The 21,298-nt window shown below is 47.3% G+C and overlaps 1 protein-coding gene across 1 annotated transcript in view; it reads right to left on the bottom strand.

Annotated features, from left to right (window-relative positions):
* Positions 1 to 21,298, bottom strand: part of Pitpnc1 (phosphatidylinositol transfer protein cytoplasmic 1) — a 271,371-nt gene that overhangs the window by 125,893 nt on the left and 124,180 nt on the right. Inside the window, exon 2 of the mRNA XM_057773822.1 lies at positions 13,359 to 13,507. Within this exon, the coding sequence (XP_057629805.1) occupies positions 13,359 to 13,507 (149 nt within the window). The remainder of the gene's footprint in view (positions 1 to 13,358; positions 13,508 to 21,298) is intronic.

The raw sequence follows: 21,298 nt of genomic DNA on the forward strand, positions 1-21,298 counted from the left end.
ACATTTGGCACCTCCACGGATGCTTGGCCCACCCCGCCATGTTCCAGAACCTCTAACACTGTGGGCCACCATGATCCCTTTCTCTGTAAGTTCATTACTTCGGCTATTTGATTATGTTGACGGAGAGCTGACTAACATGACGCTATTTAAGTACTGTTCAGCCCACTAATAGACCAGACCAGACCCTCTGTCAGCCCCCAGCTTGCCCAGAACACATCATGATTTGAATCATTTTCGTCTGAGAAACTGAAATTTACTTGTCCCTGCAGCAATGATTTAGCAGGACCTGAAAAGGGAAATGGAATTAAGTCAGTCCCTGACACTGTCACTGAGATGATGGACACTGTCACACAGTCCACAATTCTTTTTTTTTTTTTTTTTTTTTCCCCACAGTCCACAATTCTAAGAGAAAGCCTGTCACTCAAAGTCACTCCCGGATGTGAAATAAGGGGCTCATTTCTAGAAAGGAAGAGTGTCTGAATCAAGTCCTTGGTCCACACATGAGCCAGGACAGAACCTCCTAAGGGCCTATCTGAACAGTATAGGGTCCTAGCAACACAGCCCTTGGCTGTGAAACTGTGATGGTGTGAGTGACGTCTCATCTGATTCAGTCCTCAGAGCACCACATTCCCATCAGACGTTAACACTCCCTCCCAATGTGCATACACACACACACGCGCGCGCGCGCACATATATACCTATGTGTATGGAAGCCAGAGAACACTTGGGGTGTCCTTCCTTTGGTACTGCCCACCTTTCTGGAGACAGAGTCTCTCTTTTGAACTTTTAAAATTGCCCATTATGGCTGACCAGCAAGTCCCAGGATTCTCCCCAGGAATCTACTTCCTCACACTTCCCAACAGTGGGGTTATAACTGCATCACCACACCCAGCTGTTTTCATTTTTCATTTTTAGATTTATTTATTTTACGTGTGTTTTATCTGCACTTATGTCTGTATATTGCATGCATGCTTGGTGCTTGCAGAGGTCAGAAGAGGACACTGGGTCCTCTGGAAAAGGAATTATGAATGGTTGTGAATCACCATGTGGGTGCTGGGAATTGAACCCAGGTCTTCCGCAAGAGCAATAAGTGCGCTTAACCACTAAGCCATCTCTCCAAATTCCTTATTTTTTTAAAAATATGAGTTCTGGGGATCAAATTTAGGCCCTCAAGTACTTTACCAACTGAGCTCTCTCTCAAGCCCCCAAATACCTTATTTCTTACTCTTATGCATACATCAATGACATAGCCAGGTAGCCATCTTGCCCTGGCTCACCCGGGGCCATTTGTTGAGCATTGGCATCTCCGTACATCAAGATCAATTCTTCAATCCTGGGCAAACTGCAGGACCCGGCACCATTATCTCCCCCAGTCCCCATGGCACCTAAGTCACAGCTACCGTGATCATGAGACGGGTTTAGAACCAGCTTCAGGTGAAGGGTGTTTATTGTCCCTCCACGAGAAACTTCTGGCGATTTCCAATCCAGATTATCTGAAAGCCACCCTGCCATACAATTTCACACTAAATTGAACACTCACATGGGACATTTTCAGGCCCGATTAACAATGAACACCATTGGGCCATAGTCTAATGGAATCTCATTTTACTTTTTCAACCAGGGTCAAAAATTGGACAGTCTTAACTGGAACTCTGGGACTTGGGCATTCACGGGGAAAGCTCCGGTGAGAAACTTCTCAGGCTCACACACGTCCCCTGTCACTTTCTGCACCATGGTTATGCAGAAACCGTGCGAGGGGCTTGTTTTAAACAGGACCCTGACCTTCTGCTTTCTCTTTGTGCTGAAACTTAGCTGCTGACTATTAGCAGTTGATAACTGGCAGCTCCTGTCTACTTGGACAGCCAGGGACAGTCAGGTTCCTCTGTTTCTTCTCTAGCCTGACCTATTCCTGTAGGCAGATTTTCTGTCCCAACAGTCAGTTCCCAAATAACCACACAGAGATTTATTATTAAATATAAATGCTTAGCCGGGCGATGGTGGCGCACGCCTTTAATCCCAGCACTCAGGAGGCAGAGGTAGGTGGATCTCTGTGAGTTCGAGACCAGCCCGGTCTACAGAGCTAGTTCCAGGACAGGCTCCAAAGCCACAGAGAAACCCTGTCTCGAAAAACCAAAAAAAAAAAAAAAAAAAAAAAAATTCTTGCCTGATAGCTTAGGCTTCTTTCTAGCTATCTCTTGTAACCCAAATGAACGCATTGCGATTCATCTCTGTGCTGCCCCGAGACTGGTCCACCTCATCTATGCACTTCCCATCCTGCTTGCTCTGCAGCTCATGCTTCCTCTCCTGACCTTGCTCCCCTTCTCCCCAGCATTCTGTCTGGCCACAAAATCCTGTTTAGTCATTAATAAAAAGCCAATCAGCTTTTTATTAATACGAGAGCAACACGTCTTCAGAGTGTACAGAAGGACTATTCCACGGCATATTCCCTTCCTCTCTTCTTCACTACCAAGTACACCAGACGAGCTGGCCCCAAAGCACCTGGGGAAGTCTGTCCCGGCTTCCCACCTTGCCCTAACAGGGCTAGGGTTACAGACAAGCCTGCTACTGTATCTGGCTTTTACATGTGCTCAGGGTATCTGAACTCAGGTCCTCACGCCTGCAGCAAGTGCTTGACCCCACGAGCCATCTCCATGGCCCCCATTTGTGCTTCCACTGTGCCGGTTATCTGACAACACACACAGGCAGAGTTTGCAGACCAGAGCTCTGTCCCTCGTAGGAGGCAGGGCTTCCTTGACTTCACAAGCAGAAACTGGGCATGATCTCACTGCCCTGAACTTGAACGCACACACCACCCTCACCTCAGTGAGTTTTTGTACTGGATGTAGGAAAAGGGCAAGGCCTGGCGCAGGCTTTTGGAAGCCTCTGCTGGAACAGCATGAGGCCATGTCACCAGCAGGCTGGTGGATCTAACGAGCCAACTGCACACATCAGCAGTATCTCCAAGGGTTAGACAAATAAATCCAAGGTGGAAAGTCTCCTGGCCCCACGCCTGCTAGGATATCATGGGAGAAGTATTGAGATGGGGACAGAATGAACTAGCAGATGCTAAAAGGCAGGTAAGGTCCCACATACAACAGTATTTCCCAGAGCTTTCTTTCTCTTGCTTTCCATATATGTAAATACACATATGTATGCTGCATCTAGGTATATACTTCCTATATTGATTATGCAATACAATTATTTATATGTAATATATAAAGCATAGCATCTAAAATAATATTCTGACCTATTATACGGGACCTTTCTTTTGTTCATTAGTTGCATCTCTAGCATCTAGAATGGTAGTGATTACCATGTGCATGCGTACATGCATGTGTATATATGCATGTGTATGTGTGCGTGTGAATACGTGTACATGTGGGTTTGCAGTGCTGGAGTTGAACCCAGGATCCTGGCATAATATGTGAGAAGTTTTAACAATGAACTACATCTCCAGGTCCCAAGATATTAATTTACTTATTTGTGAGCATGGTATATGTGCACATGCGTGTACATGTGTGTACACACATATGTGGGAGCCAGAGGAGGATGTTGAGTATCCTGTTCTATCACTCTCCACCTTATTCCTTGAGACAGCGTCTCCCACTGAACTTGCAGCTTGGCTGCAATCCCAGCAATCCTCCTGTTTCAGTTGCCAACACTTTTAGAGTTACAGGGATACACAACCCTATCTGGCTTTTAGAAGGGATGCTGGGACCTAAATTCAGGCCGTACAACAAACCCTGTTACCCATGAGCCATCTCTTCAGTCCCCAAAATATCCTTTGATGAATGAGATCTTCTCTGTGTACCTAGAAGTCAATAACGGCCGTGAAGATTCTCTGAAAATCCAAAGGGACAGGCAATTAGGTCTTGACCTGTGAGCCGGACACTTTCTCTATCACCTGTTGTCGGGACAGTGGGGTCTCACAAAGCCACAAGAGCCTTGGGCACAGAGCTGACACCGAAGATGATCTGGGAAGTGGCCATAGTTGGTTCGGCAGATCTGGAAGAGGTTGGAGCACAGAAATGAGAAATGGGGAAGAGAGATCTAAGCCGTGGCAGCGAGAGTTACTGCTAAGAAAAGGGACCAGATGGCGACACTGCAGTCTGGATGCAGGACTTCTAGAAGCTTTGCCCTCTCGTACAAAAGTCACCAGAGGCTGGCGGAGATTGTGGAGGAGGGTGAGGGCCAGGTGGCAGAAAGAACAAGGCTGTCTTCATGCACATCTCGTCAAGCAGGCAATGGGATCCCCACTGGAAGCTGGTGGCCTCCTGATTGACAGATGCCGGAATGGCCTAATTAATCCCACAGCCATGATGGTGGAGAGCACATGTCATGACTGAAAACGAAGCCTAAAAATAGAGTCCCCCTTTCCTGGGGTGCCAATCCGTTCTTCAGCTCCCTTCTCTCCACTCCTGGGCTGCTGTGGGGAGATACACTGAAGAAAGTCAAAGGAAAAGCTGGGTCAAGGGTCAGGCTAGGGATGCACCTCACTGGTGTGACAAAATACCTGCCAAGAAGTGAATTTAGCCAGTGGCGGCGGCCCACAGCTTTAATCCCAGCACACGGGAGGCAGAGACAGGCAGATCTCTATGAGTCTGAAGCCAGCCTGGTCTACAGAGTGAGTTCCAGGACAGCCACACAGAGAAACCCTGTCTCGAAAACAGCAAATGTGGACAATTGGTGTGTGGAGAAAGTGGCACCCTTATGGGCCATAAAGTGGCTCAACTATGTTGGACAGCAGCCGCTTTGGAAATTTCTCTTCCTACATGCTGGTTGTCAGGGTTAGGTCTAGGGACATAATGCATGTGTGTGTTGCGGAATTTTAGTGAGTGTAAAAAATTACAAGTCTCATTGTGACATTTTCGTGTTCACATATATTATTGGCCCTGCTCATGCTCACCCTACTATCACCCTCTCTCCAAGCCTCCTGCCTGATTGTGTTTCTGCTTCCTCTATACTCCCAAACAGTCTTCCCTCTCTCTCTCCCTCACACACACACATGCGCACACACGTGCACACACGCGTGCACACACACGTGCACACACGCGTGCACACACGTGCACACACACACGTGCACACACACGCGTACCCTTAAACCGAGATTCTCACAGGAGTTTCACATGTTGTCTGTCTTCCTCCGCTGCTATTTTCCCACCCTCCTTTTAGGCTTCTTCCTACCCTTCAATGGCTCCTTCTAATTTATGTCATTATTAAATGATTCTGTGTCGAGCCAGCCAGCTAACCTACAGCCTGCACATGACAATGTTTGGGGCATGGAACACGGGACAGAACGATGGAACCGTTGGAGGCCACCCATAGCAAAGGTGGTAGTGGTGGCTGGAGGCAGCGGGGTGGGGTAGGCAGCAGGGGTGGGGTAGGCAGCAGGGGTGGGGTAGGCAGCAGGGGTGGGGTAGGCAGCAGGGGTGGGGTAGGCCTTGGGTTCTGCTCAAAGGCCACCGTCACTGTGGGTGCTTGGTCCATTCTGGAGCTGCCTTGATTTCTGCCCTTTCATATGGCTCTAGAAAATCCTGTGCTTCCCTGACATGCATCCATCAAGTGCTCTTTCTGCTTACAACAGACTTTGTTTCTTTTGCTGGTAGCTATGAACAGTCACTCAGAGCCTCGGATTGCCTTTCTGCCTAGCCTTCCACTTACCCCACAGATACCTTACACGCAAGCCAAAGTGCACTACGCCCTGACAGATGAATGTCTGAGATTTGCTTGGTAATAACAATTATGGCCTAATCTATCTCCTCTTTGGGCAATTTTCTTCTTTTCTACATTAGGAGAAGAGTAGGCCTTGGTTACACAGGTTCTGAATACAGCCAGAACTGCTCGTGGTTTCACTGGGCAAGAAATTGGTTTCTAAACCCATATAGGCTGTTGCCAGGGAGCCTGTCGTTAATTTAGGTTCATAGGACACTCCATGTAATGAGGACACGGACACCAGTGCCAACCTACCCTTTAAGATCAACTCTCTCAAGACAGTCGCAAGAGATCAATCAGACTCACAAATGCAGAGCCCAGTTAGCCTGGGACCCTCCCTGGAGTACAAGACAAGGACCAGGCCTTAACCCCCAAGGGGATTCCTCCCAAAGTTGCACACTTACTTGCATTTGTAAGATTCCAACACATGGGTGAATGACTTACAAAAGGGTATGGCATTCCATGTGACATGACAAATCCTGTGATTTCTGCATGCAGGCCATAGGTCAACCTGGACTAGATCTAGGCTACCGTTGACTACAAAGCAATGGGTTTGATTTTCTTTTGTGATTATGGGAATCCATCTTACTAATTCCTGCTTCTGTCGTACATGAATTTCTTTTGAGACAGGATCTCACTAAATAGCCCAGGCTAGACTTGAACTTTCAATTCTCCTGTGCCAGCCTCTTCAGTGTGGAGATAACAAGCGTGCACCACTATGCAAAGCTGTCCGCATATCAACTTTCCTTTCTCTTTTGTCACATCATAATCTCCCTGTTGCTGAAATGTGGGCCTAAAAATTAATTAATTAAAATAAATAAATAAGAATGAAAAGTTATTGGCTTATCGTTTTCATGTGAGAGAAACATTTTTTAGGTTATAAAAGGACAGACCTAGCTCCGACTCATACAAAGGAAGTTAAAACTTTGCTCATCTCTGGCAAGGAAATGGATTAGGCACTGCCTCTTTGGTTACTCACACATGCAGAAGGAAAGTCAAGATCATGTTGAAGATGCATTTGAGTGTAAAAAAGGAGGCTTGCCGGGAGAGATGGCTCAGCAGTTATGAGCACTGACGGCTCCTCCAGAGGAAGAGTTCAAGTGCCAGCACCCACATGGCAGCTCACAGCTGTCTGTAATTCCAGTTCTTGGGGACCTGGCACCCCCATGCAAACATACATGCAGGCAAAACAATGCACATAAAACAAAAATAAATAATTTATTCATATAAATAAAAAGAATATACTGAAGTCTACCCTAGGCTGTCCAAGTGAATCCACCTGTAGGCATAACCGACCCATAGACAATTGACTCATGATCACATGGTTAGCGTGCCTGGAAATTTCCCCCGTCAACTGAGCATAAGCCTTTTCTTGCCATCCCCAGTCACCGGCGTTGATCATGTTGGGTTTTCAGCATACATGAAGAGCTAATTCTTGCCCATCTAAGCACCGGGACACACCCCTAGTTTAGCCTGTCCCTCATTTCATTCAACCTTCACTTCTTTGGGGTTCCTAGTTCTTTCAACAGCCTTCGTAACACACACTGGTGCCTATCTCCATTTTTAAATACACCATTGAGGAACAGACCAAAGCAGTTGAGGTATGTTCTGGCTGGTGGAAAATTAAGCAAGGTAGGTAAGTACACGTGGTAGACCGTCATACTTTACTTTTATGGATGCTGCCCAATGGCAATGTCTACAACTCTATGTTATAGACATGTATAAATGTGCAGACACAATCAATCATTATTTTCTATGTGTATACCTAGGCATGATTGCTTCATACTGAATTATCAGCCCAAATCACTGCTTTATTTTCAGATATTATCATTCAAAAGCTACCATCCTTCCTCCCATTCTTTCTGCTTATTTACTGCGTGAGTGTGTACACATGTGTGAGTGTGTACGTGTGTGTGTGTGTGTGTGTGTGTGTAGGGAGCACAGTGTTGCAAATGGGAAGGTCAGCATTTGGGAGTTGGTTCTCACGTGCCTCTGTACAAAAGTGTTGGGAGTCGGTTCTCACGTGGTGCTACTGTACAAACGCACTGGGTCCTGGTTCTCACGTTCCACCATACAAAGGCATTGGGAGTTGGATCCCGTTTTCCACGTACAAAGGCAGGGCCTCTCTTACTTGTGCGCTGCATTTACAAACTCCAGGCCAGCCGGGCGGTGGTGGCGCACGCCTTTAATCCCAGCACTCGGGAGGCAGAGGCAGGTGAATCTCTGTGAGTTTGAGGCCAGCCTGGTCTACAAGAGCTAGTTCCAGGACAGGAACCAAAAGCTACGGAGAAACCCTGTCTCGAAAAAAAAAAAAAAAAAAAAAAAAAAAAACAACCAAACTCCAGGCCAGCCAGCCCATCAGCTCCTGGATGAGTCTCCTTTCTTTGCCTCCGTCTCACTGTCGGAGTACTGGGATTGCAGGTCCCTTTCTTCCCCTTTCGGTATTAAGTACCACGCACTGACAGACTGCGCCACTGGAGCTCGCGCTCTCTCTCTCTCTCTCTCCTCTCTCTCTCTCTCTCTCTCTCTCTCTCTCTCTCTCTCTCTCTCTCTCTCTCTCTAAGCTGGTTACCACGGGATCTAACTTGGGTCATCAGGCTTGCATTCCTGATGCCTTTTCTTACTGAGCTAGCTCCCTGGCCCTTCATCACATTCCATATAGATGGCATTTGGGCATCCAAAGATAAAACTGTTGCATGTCCCTGTTTAATCTCGGAAGACGATGCACAAGCTCTTCTGACGGAAGCTTCTCACTGACAATTTTAGACTCAAAATCCTTCCTAGCTGTGGATTTCTCAAAGTAATGATAAGGCTACCATCTTGCTATTTAGCCAGACATTTCCTTCTCTGCTGTTCTTTTCCTATAGCTTGCCTTTACGAAAGCTTTTCACTTTATGAAATTTGCCAAAGTAAATCTGTTTCATTAAGCCAAGCCACAGTGGAACCCTTCCATCATGCGACTATAATGCAAAGGCATTCCCACTGAAGACATCTGGATTGTTTTAGGTTTTTTCCATTGCAGTCAGTGACAGAACGGATCTCATGGTGCCTGTCTCTTAGGCGCAACACAGTTATTCTGTGAGGTTCCACCCTGAGGTAGAATGGTAAATGGGAGGCGTGCGTATTTCCAACTTTCCCTATTACTGCCAATGGTTCTGTAGAGAGGTGATTCCGGCTTGCGGCTCCCTCCAGCACTGGAAGGGAGTTGTTTTCTCACATCCTTGATAATCCCTAGGCTCATCACATTTAATTTTTGTCACTCTGATGAGTGTGGAAAGAGACGCCCTTGTTTGAATCTGTTTTCTTGCCTCCCAATGAGGTGAGCCTTTCCATGTTTGTACTGTTCCCACTTCCTCATCTCTGAGTCGCATTTCCAACCCCCTTCTCAAGGTTCGAATGGATTGTTTGGTCATTTTAGTTGTTAATTTAAATGATTTATTTATTTTTATTTCATGTGCATTGGAGTTTTGTATGTATGAGAGTGCTGGATGGATCCCCTGGAACTGGAGTTACAAACAGTTGTGACCTGCCATGTGGGTGCTGGGAATTGAACTGGAAGAGCTGCCAGAGCTCTTAACCATTGAGCCATTTCTCCAGCCCCTAGTTATTGATTTAAAAAGAAACTATGGCTGGAGAGATGGCTCTGAGGTCAGAAATGCACAGTGCTCATGCAGAGAACCCAAGTCTAGTTCCCAGCACCCACACTAAGCAATTCACAACCACCTTTAACTCCAGCCCCAGAAATCTGAATCTGATGCCCCCTTCTGGACTTCATGGGAACTGCATGCATTTGCACATACATACAGGAACACACACACATACACACACACTTTTAGAAATTTTATTTGAAAGAGCTTCTATTTATTTAAGTGCCAGAATTTGTTACATAAAAACATTATCATCTGTCCATGTCCTGATGTCTTATCAGGCCTATCCCACTCTGCTAATAATAAAGGACGTTTATCTGTATTTCCCTCCACTTTTTCCACATTTGGGATGTCATTGATCTGTAATTTATTTTTACATGTATGCCGTGAACTAGAGGTTTGGCTGTATTGCTGCCTGAAAATGCAATTGGTACAGCATCATACAGTGAGTAGTAGATGCTCACTAATGTCTCTCTAACCCTCCCGCCCCCGCCCCAAAGTGCGGGGCCATCCCCATTCCAAAACCCACTCCTCGTTTAGTTTTCCAAAGTCTACACAATTATAACTAAGTGATTTGTAACCAAGTACCTCTAAGTTTCTTTTTCTACTGCGAATGGATGTTTTTTCAAAATTAAGTTCTTGCTGGGCGGTGGTGGCACACGCCTTTAATCCCAGCACTTGGGAGGCAGAGGCAGGCAGATCTCTGTGAGTTCGAGATCAGCCTGGTCTACAAGAGCTAGTTCCAGGACAGACTCCAAAACCACAGAGAAACCCTGTCTCGAAAAGCCAAAAAAAAAAAAAAAATTAAGTTCTTGCAGCTATTCTTCTGATCTATGACCTACACGCGTAATGTGTGGCATGATAAACACGGTGATGCTATCGATTCTTGTGTGTGAATTTACACAGCCACCTTACTGATTTCTTATGTTGATTTTAATAACTATGTGCAACATCCTTAATTCCCATTAATTGATTCTAGTTATAGGTGATAATTTAGCTTTTTCCTTTTTTTCTCTATGGTGCGCATGCATGTGTGTGTGTGTGTGTGTGTGTTATGCCTGCCAGCTGCCCTGGTTTACTCTCTGTTGTTGTAACAGAACACCCTGACACATGCAGCTGAAGGGGAAAGGGGTGAGCGTAGCTCGGGTAGCAACCCGTCATGATGGGAGGCATCCATGTGGCAGGAAGGTGAAATAGCTTGTTGTACCCACAGACAAGAGCAGGGAAGGAATGCGTTCAAGCTTGCACTCAGCTCTACTGTCTCCACTCTTCCGCAGTCCAGGATCCCCTGGCTTGGGAAGGATGCTACCCAGGGTGAGTTGGGTCTTCCCACATCAATTAACAATCAAGACAGCCCCCATAGACACGCCCTCAGACACACCCTCAGACACGCCCAACCGAGACAGTCCCTTATAGAGAGTCTTCCCAGAGGATTCTAGGCTATGCCAAGTTGACAAAATGAACCATGGCACCAGGCAAGCACACTACCAATGCGAGTCATCCCCAGCCCCACTCTCTTGTTTTACTAGTACCTTCCCACGGTGTCAGATAAAAATCAACATCTCTCTTCAACCCCTAAATTATATTAGCATCTTGAAGCATTTCCTTCATTATAATAAGTACCCTTTAATCTTCTATTATTGTTGTCTATTGTTTTGATGCTACAAAGATACCACAACGAGTCAATGTCCATGCCTGTACAGCATTCTGTGCTCGGTCAGCCTGGCGTGGGGGGGTTACCAATTTCTTCTATACGCTCTTCTCCTTCAGTTTGAACCTTGTGGAAGTATCTGTTAGTTGTTCTTTCTTTTTAAAGCACTGTAATTGTTATTGTAAGTGTGTGTGTTTATATATGTCCATGAGGGCACTGACACCCTGGGGCTGGAGTTACAAGTGGCTGTGAACCACACCTGACGTGGGTGCTGGGGACCAAACTATGATGCGCTTTTAACCCCGAGCCATCTCTTCAGTTTGAGCGTCTCAGTCTGTCGTGAACCAGTAGGCATGGCTGACTTGCAGTTCCTCCCCCATGTGTGTAGGCCTGAGGCCAAATGTCCTGTCCCGGTATGGGTCCAAACCCCCTACAGTGGTCCCGATGTCTTGCTCAGTTTCCATGACATTCGGCTCGCTGCTCCTTTTCCCATTCTGGTTCAGGCTCCCTTCTGACTCTGGGACCTAAGGATTTCCCTTTCTTTGTTTTAAGCTCAGCTTTATATTGTTATATTTCATCCTGTGTTTGTCATAGGAAGTGGGGGAGGGTCAACGCTAATCTTTCCAGTTACTATTACTGGAAGTGCGCAGAGTCTATTTATAACGCATTTCCCTCTCGCGGTGTTTATGACTCCTTTAAAATAAATACCATATATTCAGATAGAGAAAACAGACATGACAGACAGCTGGAGATGTCTTGTGTTCCAGCAAAAGTTATAAAGTTTCTAACCTTTCTCTGGATGGGTGCTTAGGGAACTGTCCCCAGACAATCACTTAAGCAAATGCAACTGTAGCCGAGAAGTGGAATTTTCCAGTTTCTATTTTCCCGACCGTCTCCCTACTCCTTGGAGGTGATGCCTGAGGGGCACCCGCTCCTGTGTGCTTGACACCCTCCACACTGAGAAGACTAGAGCGGAAGATCTGTCTCTAGCCATACCCAGGGCCCAGTGACTTTGGCAGATAAACACTTGGCTGGGGCCTGAGCTGCTTCTAAACCATGGGAACCTGCAGCTTCCAACAGATGAATGGAACCATCTCATCTGCATTTCAGGGTGACTCAAGACTTCCAGGGTACTGTATCCCTGGGCAGCTGAAAGCATATTTGGTTGATCAGCCCAAGGCCTTCGCTGTCAAGGTACTGGATTGGAAGACTTCCACACACTCTGCTGACGGGAGTGGAAATCTCTTCTTCTGACAGCATCGTCTACTTCAGCCTTTGGGAGAGAGATGTGTCTAAATATGTTCCCCACCACCACCCTGAAGAAAATGACCACATTCAAGGCACTGAGAATAGGGCAACCTTCACGGGGAGGCCATGAGTATGCAGAGTTGTTCAGCTAGTGTGTTGGAAATGCTTCTCAACAGTCACAAATGAGCCAGAGGGTACGGCAGTGGCAGGCAGGCCCGAGCATGCATGCGTGTGTGTCTGTGTGTGTAAATATACTGTGGAAAGGCTAATACAAGGCTTGTTTGTTGAGCAGTTAATTTCAATAAAAATATATTTCATATACAACTACAAATATTTGAGTCTGTGTATGTTACATGGAGGCAAGAAGTCAACGTTGGGCATCATCCTTATCCACTCTCTGTCTAGTTTTCATTGACCCTAGAGCACACTGATCTAGCTAGACTGGCTGGCCAATGAGATCCTAGAATAATCCTATCTCTGCCTCCCAACACTAGGATCACAGGTACATGCTGGGCCGGAGATCTGAACTCAAGAGCCTTCCTACTTGCATTGCACACATCCCTAACCCTTCACTACAAATATTCTGACCCAAAGAATATTAACAGAAAAGCAACGGCTGAATGGGGATATAGAATGGGGAGAGGACTGGACAAGCCCCAAACCATTATGTCATTGGCAGTAAGGAACAGAAGATATATAAAAAAATACGTTTTGCAAAGCAGAAAGCATAGCCTGTGTTAGTGCTGGTTTATAATGTACCCAAGAGGAGAATAATGACCACAGGAAGGGTGGGTCCCTTAGGGAAATGGAAGCCACCTTAGCCATTATCAGTTCTCTGGGAACTCCCGGGGACATCGGACAGTATGTGGAAAACCTATGAAGCAAGACCCATAGCCACAGGGGCTGCTGGATCCCCAACTATGTCAAGCCACAGTTATTTCCTCTTCCTGGTTAGCACTGACCTCGGGATAGATCAGATTTCCTCTTACGTCATCCAAGGTAGCTTCAAGAGAATCTTCACATTCTCCTGATGGATGATTATGGTTTTGAAGCAATAATATCGGTGTCTGTCAGGGTAGCGCCAGGCGGGAGGGACTCACCTGTTGAGATACACTCGCTTCTCAGTGAACTGCCCATTGCCGTGGTGAGGGTCCTCGAAGGGCTCGTTCTGCACGACCTCCACTCCTTCGCCCCGGTCGCTCTGCTCGTGACTGTGCTTGCTGATCATATACAGCTGTCCGATTTTGTACTGCAAAGCAAACAGAGAAGGGGAGACAGAGAGGTTAGCCCCAGCTTGCCTCTGACGAATCCCCACACTGTCCTCCAGCGACAGGATGCCCGGCCGCTAATCACATCCACCTTCTGCTGAGAAAAGCCAGCAGCCACTAGTGTATAAGGTGACTGTCCTTGGAGCCTGGCAGAGAATTGGCGGCGAGCAGAAGGCAGAAGCGGCACGTTCCTGGGAAGAATGTAAGTGGGCATAGCAAGTGCCCCCTGGGGCTCAGGCCCATGCTGAGAGCAGTCTGGCCATACAGGGTTAAAGGCAGTCGGTGTTCTATTTGGCTTGGCCAAAGGCAGCCTAGGGTGTGTTATTTCTGTCCCGGCTTTCTAGCTAATTGGCAGCATTGCTGGGCACAGGGATTAACTGTCACCTGCATCTGCTCCTGCCTAGAATAGCAGTTCTCACAGGTGGCTAGACGGGATCGTGAGAAAGGTTGGTTTGGTCACACCCAATCCAACTTGGTCTTGTTTTGTTTGTGAGACAGCTCTTACGAAGCACAAGCTGGCTTCAAACTTACCATGTAGCCAGGGATGACATTACACTTCTCTTTCTGCCACCGAGAACTCCCGGGTGCTGGGGTTACAGGTGAGTACCACCAACCCCATTTTCTTCAAATAAACAAACAAAAAGCCAATCCCAGACCAGCAGGTGGACTTCCTGGTGGCAAAATTAATTTGGTGACACACTCTGCGTGTGTGGGAGGGGAGAGAGGTATGCTTTTGCACAAGGGACATTTCTGCTTGGGTCAGGACTTCTTTACACACTCGGTGTGAGCCAGCACACAAAGTCACCACCGCCAAGGCCTGAATCTTGGGCAAATCCTAATGAGGATGCCCAGTTGCTCCTGAAAGGGTCCCGGCTAGCAGGGATGCACAGTCCCCATCTGTGTGCAAGAGAGAGGAATCTGCTAACTTTAGAGAAAACTAAAATATTCAAGTCAGCACCAGAGCTCAGAGGTCTCCTGCCACAAGGTACTCCCGCTTCATGCTGAGGCAGGGAGTGTAAAGATGCTCCGAACAGGCTCCAGTCTGCAGCCAGCTCAAGGGACCAGGCCCAGTAACCATGACAACGAACCAGGCTATTGGCTGGATCTTCTCCAAGGGCTATGCTTCCTATCTGGCCGCGGTCCTGTCCAGAACGAGTCCGTGTTTAAAATGCTTTTAATGTGTGTTTGTGAACTTGTGGGGAGGGAAGGCATAAGATAAGAGCAGGGAGAGGACAGAGGAAGCTGGGAGCTCAGTCCATTTTTAAAACAAACCAGAGAATCAGAGGCTTGACCTGGCTTCCCCTGTGTCCAGTACAGCTTCTACTTTTTGTTCCGGAAAAACTAACAAGGACGTCCCACAAGGACAAAGCGATATCCGTGAGATCAACTGCTCACCTTACATGAGCTGAGGCCGGTGCTCTGCCACTCAGCGGGTGCGGAGGTCAACGGCAACCGCTCATGCGTGGTGTTTAAAAACCCCGATGGTCACAGACAGAGGAATATTACTCAGCCACCAAAAGGAATGACATGTTGATACTGAAGCCACTCAGTGTGTGTTCTGGGTTGAAGAGTTTCCCCCTCTTAGAGTTCAGATCTTGAAATCTCTTTGTGGGATCATATTTTAAAAAATGCCACTGGGATATGCTTTAATCCAGCGCAGAGACAAGCAGGGACACAAAAAGAGCTTGCAAGGAGTACGTGGCCTTGAGAAGCCACAGGTGGGGCCCAGGGCAAAGGCGCCCGTACCAGACCTTCAGAAAAAGACCTCTTCGCTCACGTTCCAATTTTGTTTCCGATGTCGGGCTTAGAAGGAAATAAATCGCTGTGGTTTAACGACCCAGTATGGGTCACTTTGTCAGGCAGGCCCAGTGAAGCAGCACGGGGGCTGGGGGCAGCTCAGCCAGTGTAGTGCTTGCCACACAGGTATAAGGCACTGAGTGTAGACACGCCCCCCTCACCACCACCACCACCACCACCACCACCCCCCCCCCCCCCGCAACACCGAAAAAGCCAAGCGTGGTGGCAGGCACCTAGACTCTCCACAGTGGGGAGGCAGAGGCAGGAGGGTCCCTGGAGCGGGCTGGCCAGCAAGTGAAGGTGCTTGCTACACAAACCCAGGGTTCCAACCCTGGGACCCGCGTAAGCAAGGAAGGAAGACAGACTGCACAAAGTTGTCTTTTCACCTCCACATGCAGGCCGAGCCCACGTGTGTGGACACGCAATAGCAACAATACTAAATAATCTGGAGAGATTGAGGGAGTTACTCGATGTTGACCTCTCTCTCTGACTTCACACACACACACACACACACACACACACACACACACCTATTACGATAGGTCCAAAGTAATGAAACATTTTGGGTGGAGGTGACAGATGCACCTTGGGAAAATACTAGATGCTTCTGGACCACTCGCTTTAAAGGGATTATTAGGGAGGAGAGAGTGGAACTCCCATTAGGGGTGGGGTGGTACTCACAAGCCCCTCACCCGCCCCCGGGATCTAAAGGTAGTTAATGGCTACTAGGGGAAGAAAGAGATGTTCTCTTATGTCTTGTAGCCACTAGCCCATATTACTGGGAGTAAATCACCCCTAATGTATGCTCCTGTAAGCAGTCCAAATGAAACTAGGTTTACCAAAAGCTGGGGAGTAGAGGGGTGGCACACAGGCATGAAGGTAGAACAGGGTGGGGAGCTGAGGGGAGGGGATCAGCAGCAGTAGGAGAGGAGACAAGGTCATGGGAGATAATTATGATTAAAATGCATTGCACACATGCATGACAATGCCATGTTATAGAAAATCAATATACACTTATAAAATATGCTTAAAAGGTTAATTTCATGTCCCGTGGATTTTACCTCAAGTTTTAAAAGAATTCCGGGTCTTAAGTCACCCACTCTCAAAGTCCTGTCAAGGTCTCTCACTGGAAAGCTCGGAGAAGAGAGGCATCAACTAGCAACACTGTCTCTGGGAGCTTTCAAACATAGGGTGCCAAGGTCGATGCGGGACACAGAAAAGCCATTAGCCAGACGCGAGTCAGCCTGGCTGGGCACAGCTCGAGTGTTCCCTGCTCTGGGGAGATGGATCCAGGCAAGGCAGGGCTGCTGATTCACAGCGGCCAGTGTGGACCCAGCTGCTTGGCCTCATTGATCATTCCAGCGGCTCCTTATGGGCCAGCCCGGGGCAGACACCAGCCTTAGCTCACCATGACTGCATCAGTCTGGGGGCTGAGGGGTAACCTGCAGGTGCTGGGGGTGGCGGGACAAGGGCTCCATGTCTGTTCCTTCCTTCCCTCCCAGGGAAACAAGAACTGGTCTGTTGGCATGGTCGGCAGAGAGGGCCAAGCAGACAAAGTCTGTTACGGTTTTATTATAATATCCCACTGTTGACTCTCAGACATGAGCAGCAAACGGTGTCGCCACTATGAGGAGGGAACAGATAGTTCTTGAACCACGTAAGAAAGCCATATCCAGGGGCTGGAGAGATGGCTCAGCAGTTAAAGAGCACTGGCTGTTCTTCCAGAGGACCCAGGGTCAGTCCCCAGCACCTACATCCAGTGGTTCACAACCACTGATAACTCCAGCTCCAAGGGATCTGACGCACTCTCTGGGTTGCATGGGCACCTGCACATCCGTGCAGATATACTCACATACACACATAAGCAAAAAGAAAAGCCAAGTCTGGGGTCACCCCAGACCTTTGACATTTTGATTACGGGGCAAGGGTTACTTATGGGGCACACTAAAGGCCAAACCACTATGGTACAGCATGGTGGGGCACTCACAGGGACTTTGGGGGACTAAATAGTACCAGGCTATAGGAGTTCATCCTTGGGAGGCCTACCCTTTTTTCCACACTCATGAAAAGTTCTTATTTAATTCAGTGAAGACACATGCCCAGATCACCACTTTCAGACAAATTTGAATACCGGATGAAGGAACTAAAACCGAAGACGTGCAGGAAGGCTCTGATGGTATCAAGGCCCAAGAACTGATTGCAGAACTGGCATTGCATAGCTTTATGGTCCACCAACCAGCCCTGATTGGCATCTTCCATTCACTTCTAATATTCACAATGAGCCAACTGGGTGGGTATCAGCCAATGAGGAAACCAGGGTTTGGAGAAGCCAAAGAAGGTTAGTGCTTTCTCGATTCATGTGTGTATACACGCATGTGGGGGCCAGGTCAGCCTCGGGTGTCTGCCCTTGGGTACTGTTCACCTCGAGTTTTGCCACGTAGACTAGGTTTGCTGGCCTCTGAGCCCCAGGGATCTGCTCTCTCCATCCGCCTGCCCAGCACTGAGATTACAAGGGTATGTCAATGAATTTGGCTTTTGTGCCCTGGTTCTGGGGATCAAACTTGGGACCACCACTGTACTTTACTGCCTGAGCCTTCTCCCCAGCCTCTGCTTTTAATAGGTTGATGGCTTTAAAAAAAAAAAGAAAAAGAAAATCTAGGCCTCAATAAGCTTTAAAGTGAAAAGGGGTAGGTGACAGGAAACCAGGCCTCTCTGTAACAGAAGTCTGACAGATCAAAGTTCCCTTACCCGTACACATACAGCACAGTGGTTCAATTAGATTCCACATCTCCGGAGAATCTATTGTTCCAGTTCTGGAGTTTGGGTAATCATCATTACAAGTAATCAGGACTAGAGGCTGCTGCTGACTGGCTGGGTCTCTGAGTGAGCTATCATCTCAAGAGTGACCCCCAACAATTATCTCCACAGTCGGGAGCATCACAGGGGTCTGAATCTTCCCTAATTGTGCACAGCGCTGTACGGGCGGTGGGGCTATGGAGGTGGGGCCAAGGCAGGGCTGTAGAATGGGCCGAGAGAAACCAAGGTGTTGCTGGTTCACACTGTCCTAACTGTAGGACCGAGTGCCACTGTGCTACTTTCTGTGGTTCAACAACCTCAAGCCTTAATTAGAGAGCAAGAGAGAGAGAGAGAGAGAGAGAGAGAGAGAGAGAGAAAGAAAGAGAGACAGAGAGAGAGAGACAGAGAGAGGTCCAACCAGGCTGTAACCCAAGTACATGGGAGTCTGAATGAGCTAGACGGTTTAATATCAACTTGATATTTAATATCAAGCTAAAGTCTTCTGAGAGGAGAAAATACTTCCATAATATCAGACTGTAGGCATTTTCTTAATTAGTGACTGACAGGGAGGGCCCAGCCCATAGTGGGTGGTACCATTCCTGGGCTGGTGGTGCTGGGTCTATGAGAAGGCCCCTGAGCCTGTGCCTCAGCTCCTGCCCCCAGGCTCTGGCCCAGCTTGAATTCCTGTCCTGGCTTCCTTTGATGATGACCAATGATATCGAAGTGTAAGCCAAATAACCCTTTGCTCCCCAACTTGCATTTGGTCATGGTGTTCCACAGCAGCAAAAGAAACCCAAACTAAGACACTGAGACAGGAAAATTAACCAGTTCAAGGCAGCCGGGGCTACAAAGAGTATGCCCTTAAAAGCGGGGTGGGGTTTTAAATAGCTCAGTGGGTAAAGTGCTTGCCAGCCAAACCTAAGGACCTGATGTGAGATCTCCAATAAGTCAAAGGGTAATGGGAACCTGTTAACCCAGAGCTCCTACAGGGAAGATGACAAGCAGAGATAAAAGATTCCCGAATCTCAAGGGTCAGTTAACATGGTGTGTAAAGGTGCAGATGATAAGATAGCCTGTCTCAAATAAGGAAAGGAGTGAGAACTGATACTCAGGGTTCTATTCTGACCTCCGTATGTGCAGGATGGTACACACAAATGAGCACACACACATCACGCATCTCTCTCTCTCTCTCTCTCACACACACACACACAGACATACACAAAGATATCTAAAAACAAATATAATAAAATTTAAAAGGAGTCTCCAAGCTAGCTATATAGCCAAAGTTAACTTTGAGTTCCCAGTCCTCCTGTTACCACCTTCCAAGGGCTGAGAATATAGGTATGGGCTACCATGGCTAGTGTGAATCCAGCTTTTTGTTTTTTTAATTTATTATGTATACAATATTCTGTCTACATGTATGGAATCCAGCTTTTTTTAGGCAGAAAGTTTATGAGTTCTAGATGAGATCCCTCCTTCGAGAACTCAGCATGTGACTGAGATTGCCGTTAAATCACTGGTAAGGAACGTGGGACTGACTGTAAAGACTCACAACATCAAAGGAAAAACAAGAAGCTTGATTGTTGGGAGTGGTAGACTCTAATTTATACCAATTAAGATTTAGAGCGAGCCCATTTTACCTTCCCAAACCTTGGAGGTAGGGTGGGGTGGGGTGGGGTGGCTAGCTAGGCATCAGGGGTCTGGCTAAAGCCTGATGAAAGCACAGGTCATCAAGGAAGCAATTGGAGAAACCCTCCCTTCTTCAGGACCAGCTATCCCCTGGGCCACCAGGGAGGTGATAATTGTTTCCCCTGTGGAAAGCGCCTGGTTGTCAACATGAAAACAGGGAGCGAGTGTCCTCATTCTGCCTTTGACTTAGCTCTGTAACCCCAACAGGATGCTTGTATCTCAGTTCCGTTTTGCAAAATGGGAGTAATAAAACCCTTCACAGGGCACAGTAAGAATCAAATGAGGAAACAAAAAAATCACAAGTTCAAATGCTTCATAAATCACAGGCCTGGCTACAAACAGCCACAGCTACAATGCAAGTAGCTACTACAGCTGCTTGGTCCCGCTGGGGACCAGGACGAGCCAGTCTGCTTCCTTACATTAGTGCTCTGAGAAGCAGGAGAAAACGGGGCCCCTGCCATGGATCAGAAACCAAACCAAACAAAATACAACGCCAACCTACCCCAGGCATAGTGCACATGCCCGTTATCCTAACCCCTTCCAAGATGGCGAAGCTTGAGCTTGGCCGGCACCCAATAATGAGGGCATGCCACTGGATTGACAATGAAAATGCTTCAAAGGTTCAATCCAGGTTGTGCATATTTTTAATTTTAATATCATGCTGCGCACGCACGCGCATGTGTGTGTGCACGTGTGCATGTGCGCGTGTGTCATGGTGGCTGTGTGGAGATCAGAGGGTAACTTATGGGAGTTGGCTCTCTCTTTTACCATGTGGGTCCCGGGGAACCAGACTCAAGTCACCAGGCTTGGCAACAACTGTTCTTGCATATTGAACCACGTCACTAGACTGATTTATATACTTTTTAATCACAATTTTTATCACTTTTTGGAAAAGGCCTGAGAACATGAAGCAATTTTCATTATAGTTAAAAGATTTGTATTTTTCAAAAAGGTTTATCCATTTTTATTTTATGAGCATTCCTGTTTTGCCCACATGCATGTCTGTATGAGGGTGTTGTAGCCCCTGGAACCGGAATTACAGATGGTTGTGAGCTGCTACCGGGTTGCTGGGAACTGAACCCAGGTCCTCTGGAAAAGAAGCCAGTGTTCTTAACTGCTGAAGCATCTCCCCAGACCCAATTTATTTTATTTTTATTCATTTATTGCATGTGCATACATACAAGCGTGTGCATGCATGTGAGTGCATGTGCAAGCATGTGTGTGAGTAGCCATAGAGACCAGAAGAAGGCATCAGGTCCCCTGGAGCTGGAGTTAGATAAATCCGGGCCAATGGTTAATAAAGCAGGTGCGAGCTGCCCAGTGTAGGTACGGTGGACCAAACTCAGGTCTTAATTCCAGAGTTTAACTAAAAAAATAAACAAACAAACAAATAAATAAATGATTACAGATAAGTGTTTGGGCTGGGCATGCAGCTCAGTTGGTAGAGAACTTGCCCAGCAGGCATGAAGACCTGGTTTGATTCTCAGCAC

This window comes from Chionomys nivalis, chromosome 7 (assembly GCF_950005125.1).
Source record: "Chionomys nivalis chromosome 7, mChiNiv1.1, whole genome shotgun sequence".
In the NCBI taxonomy this organism is placed as follows: domain Eukaryota; kingdom Metazoa; phylum Chordata; class Mammalia; order Rodentia; family Cricetidae; genus Chionomys; species Chionomys nivalis.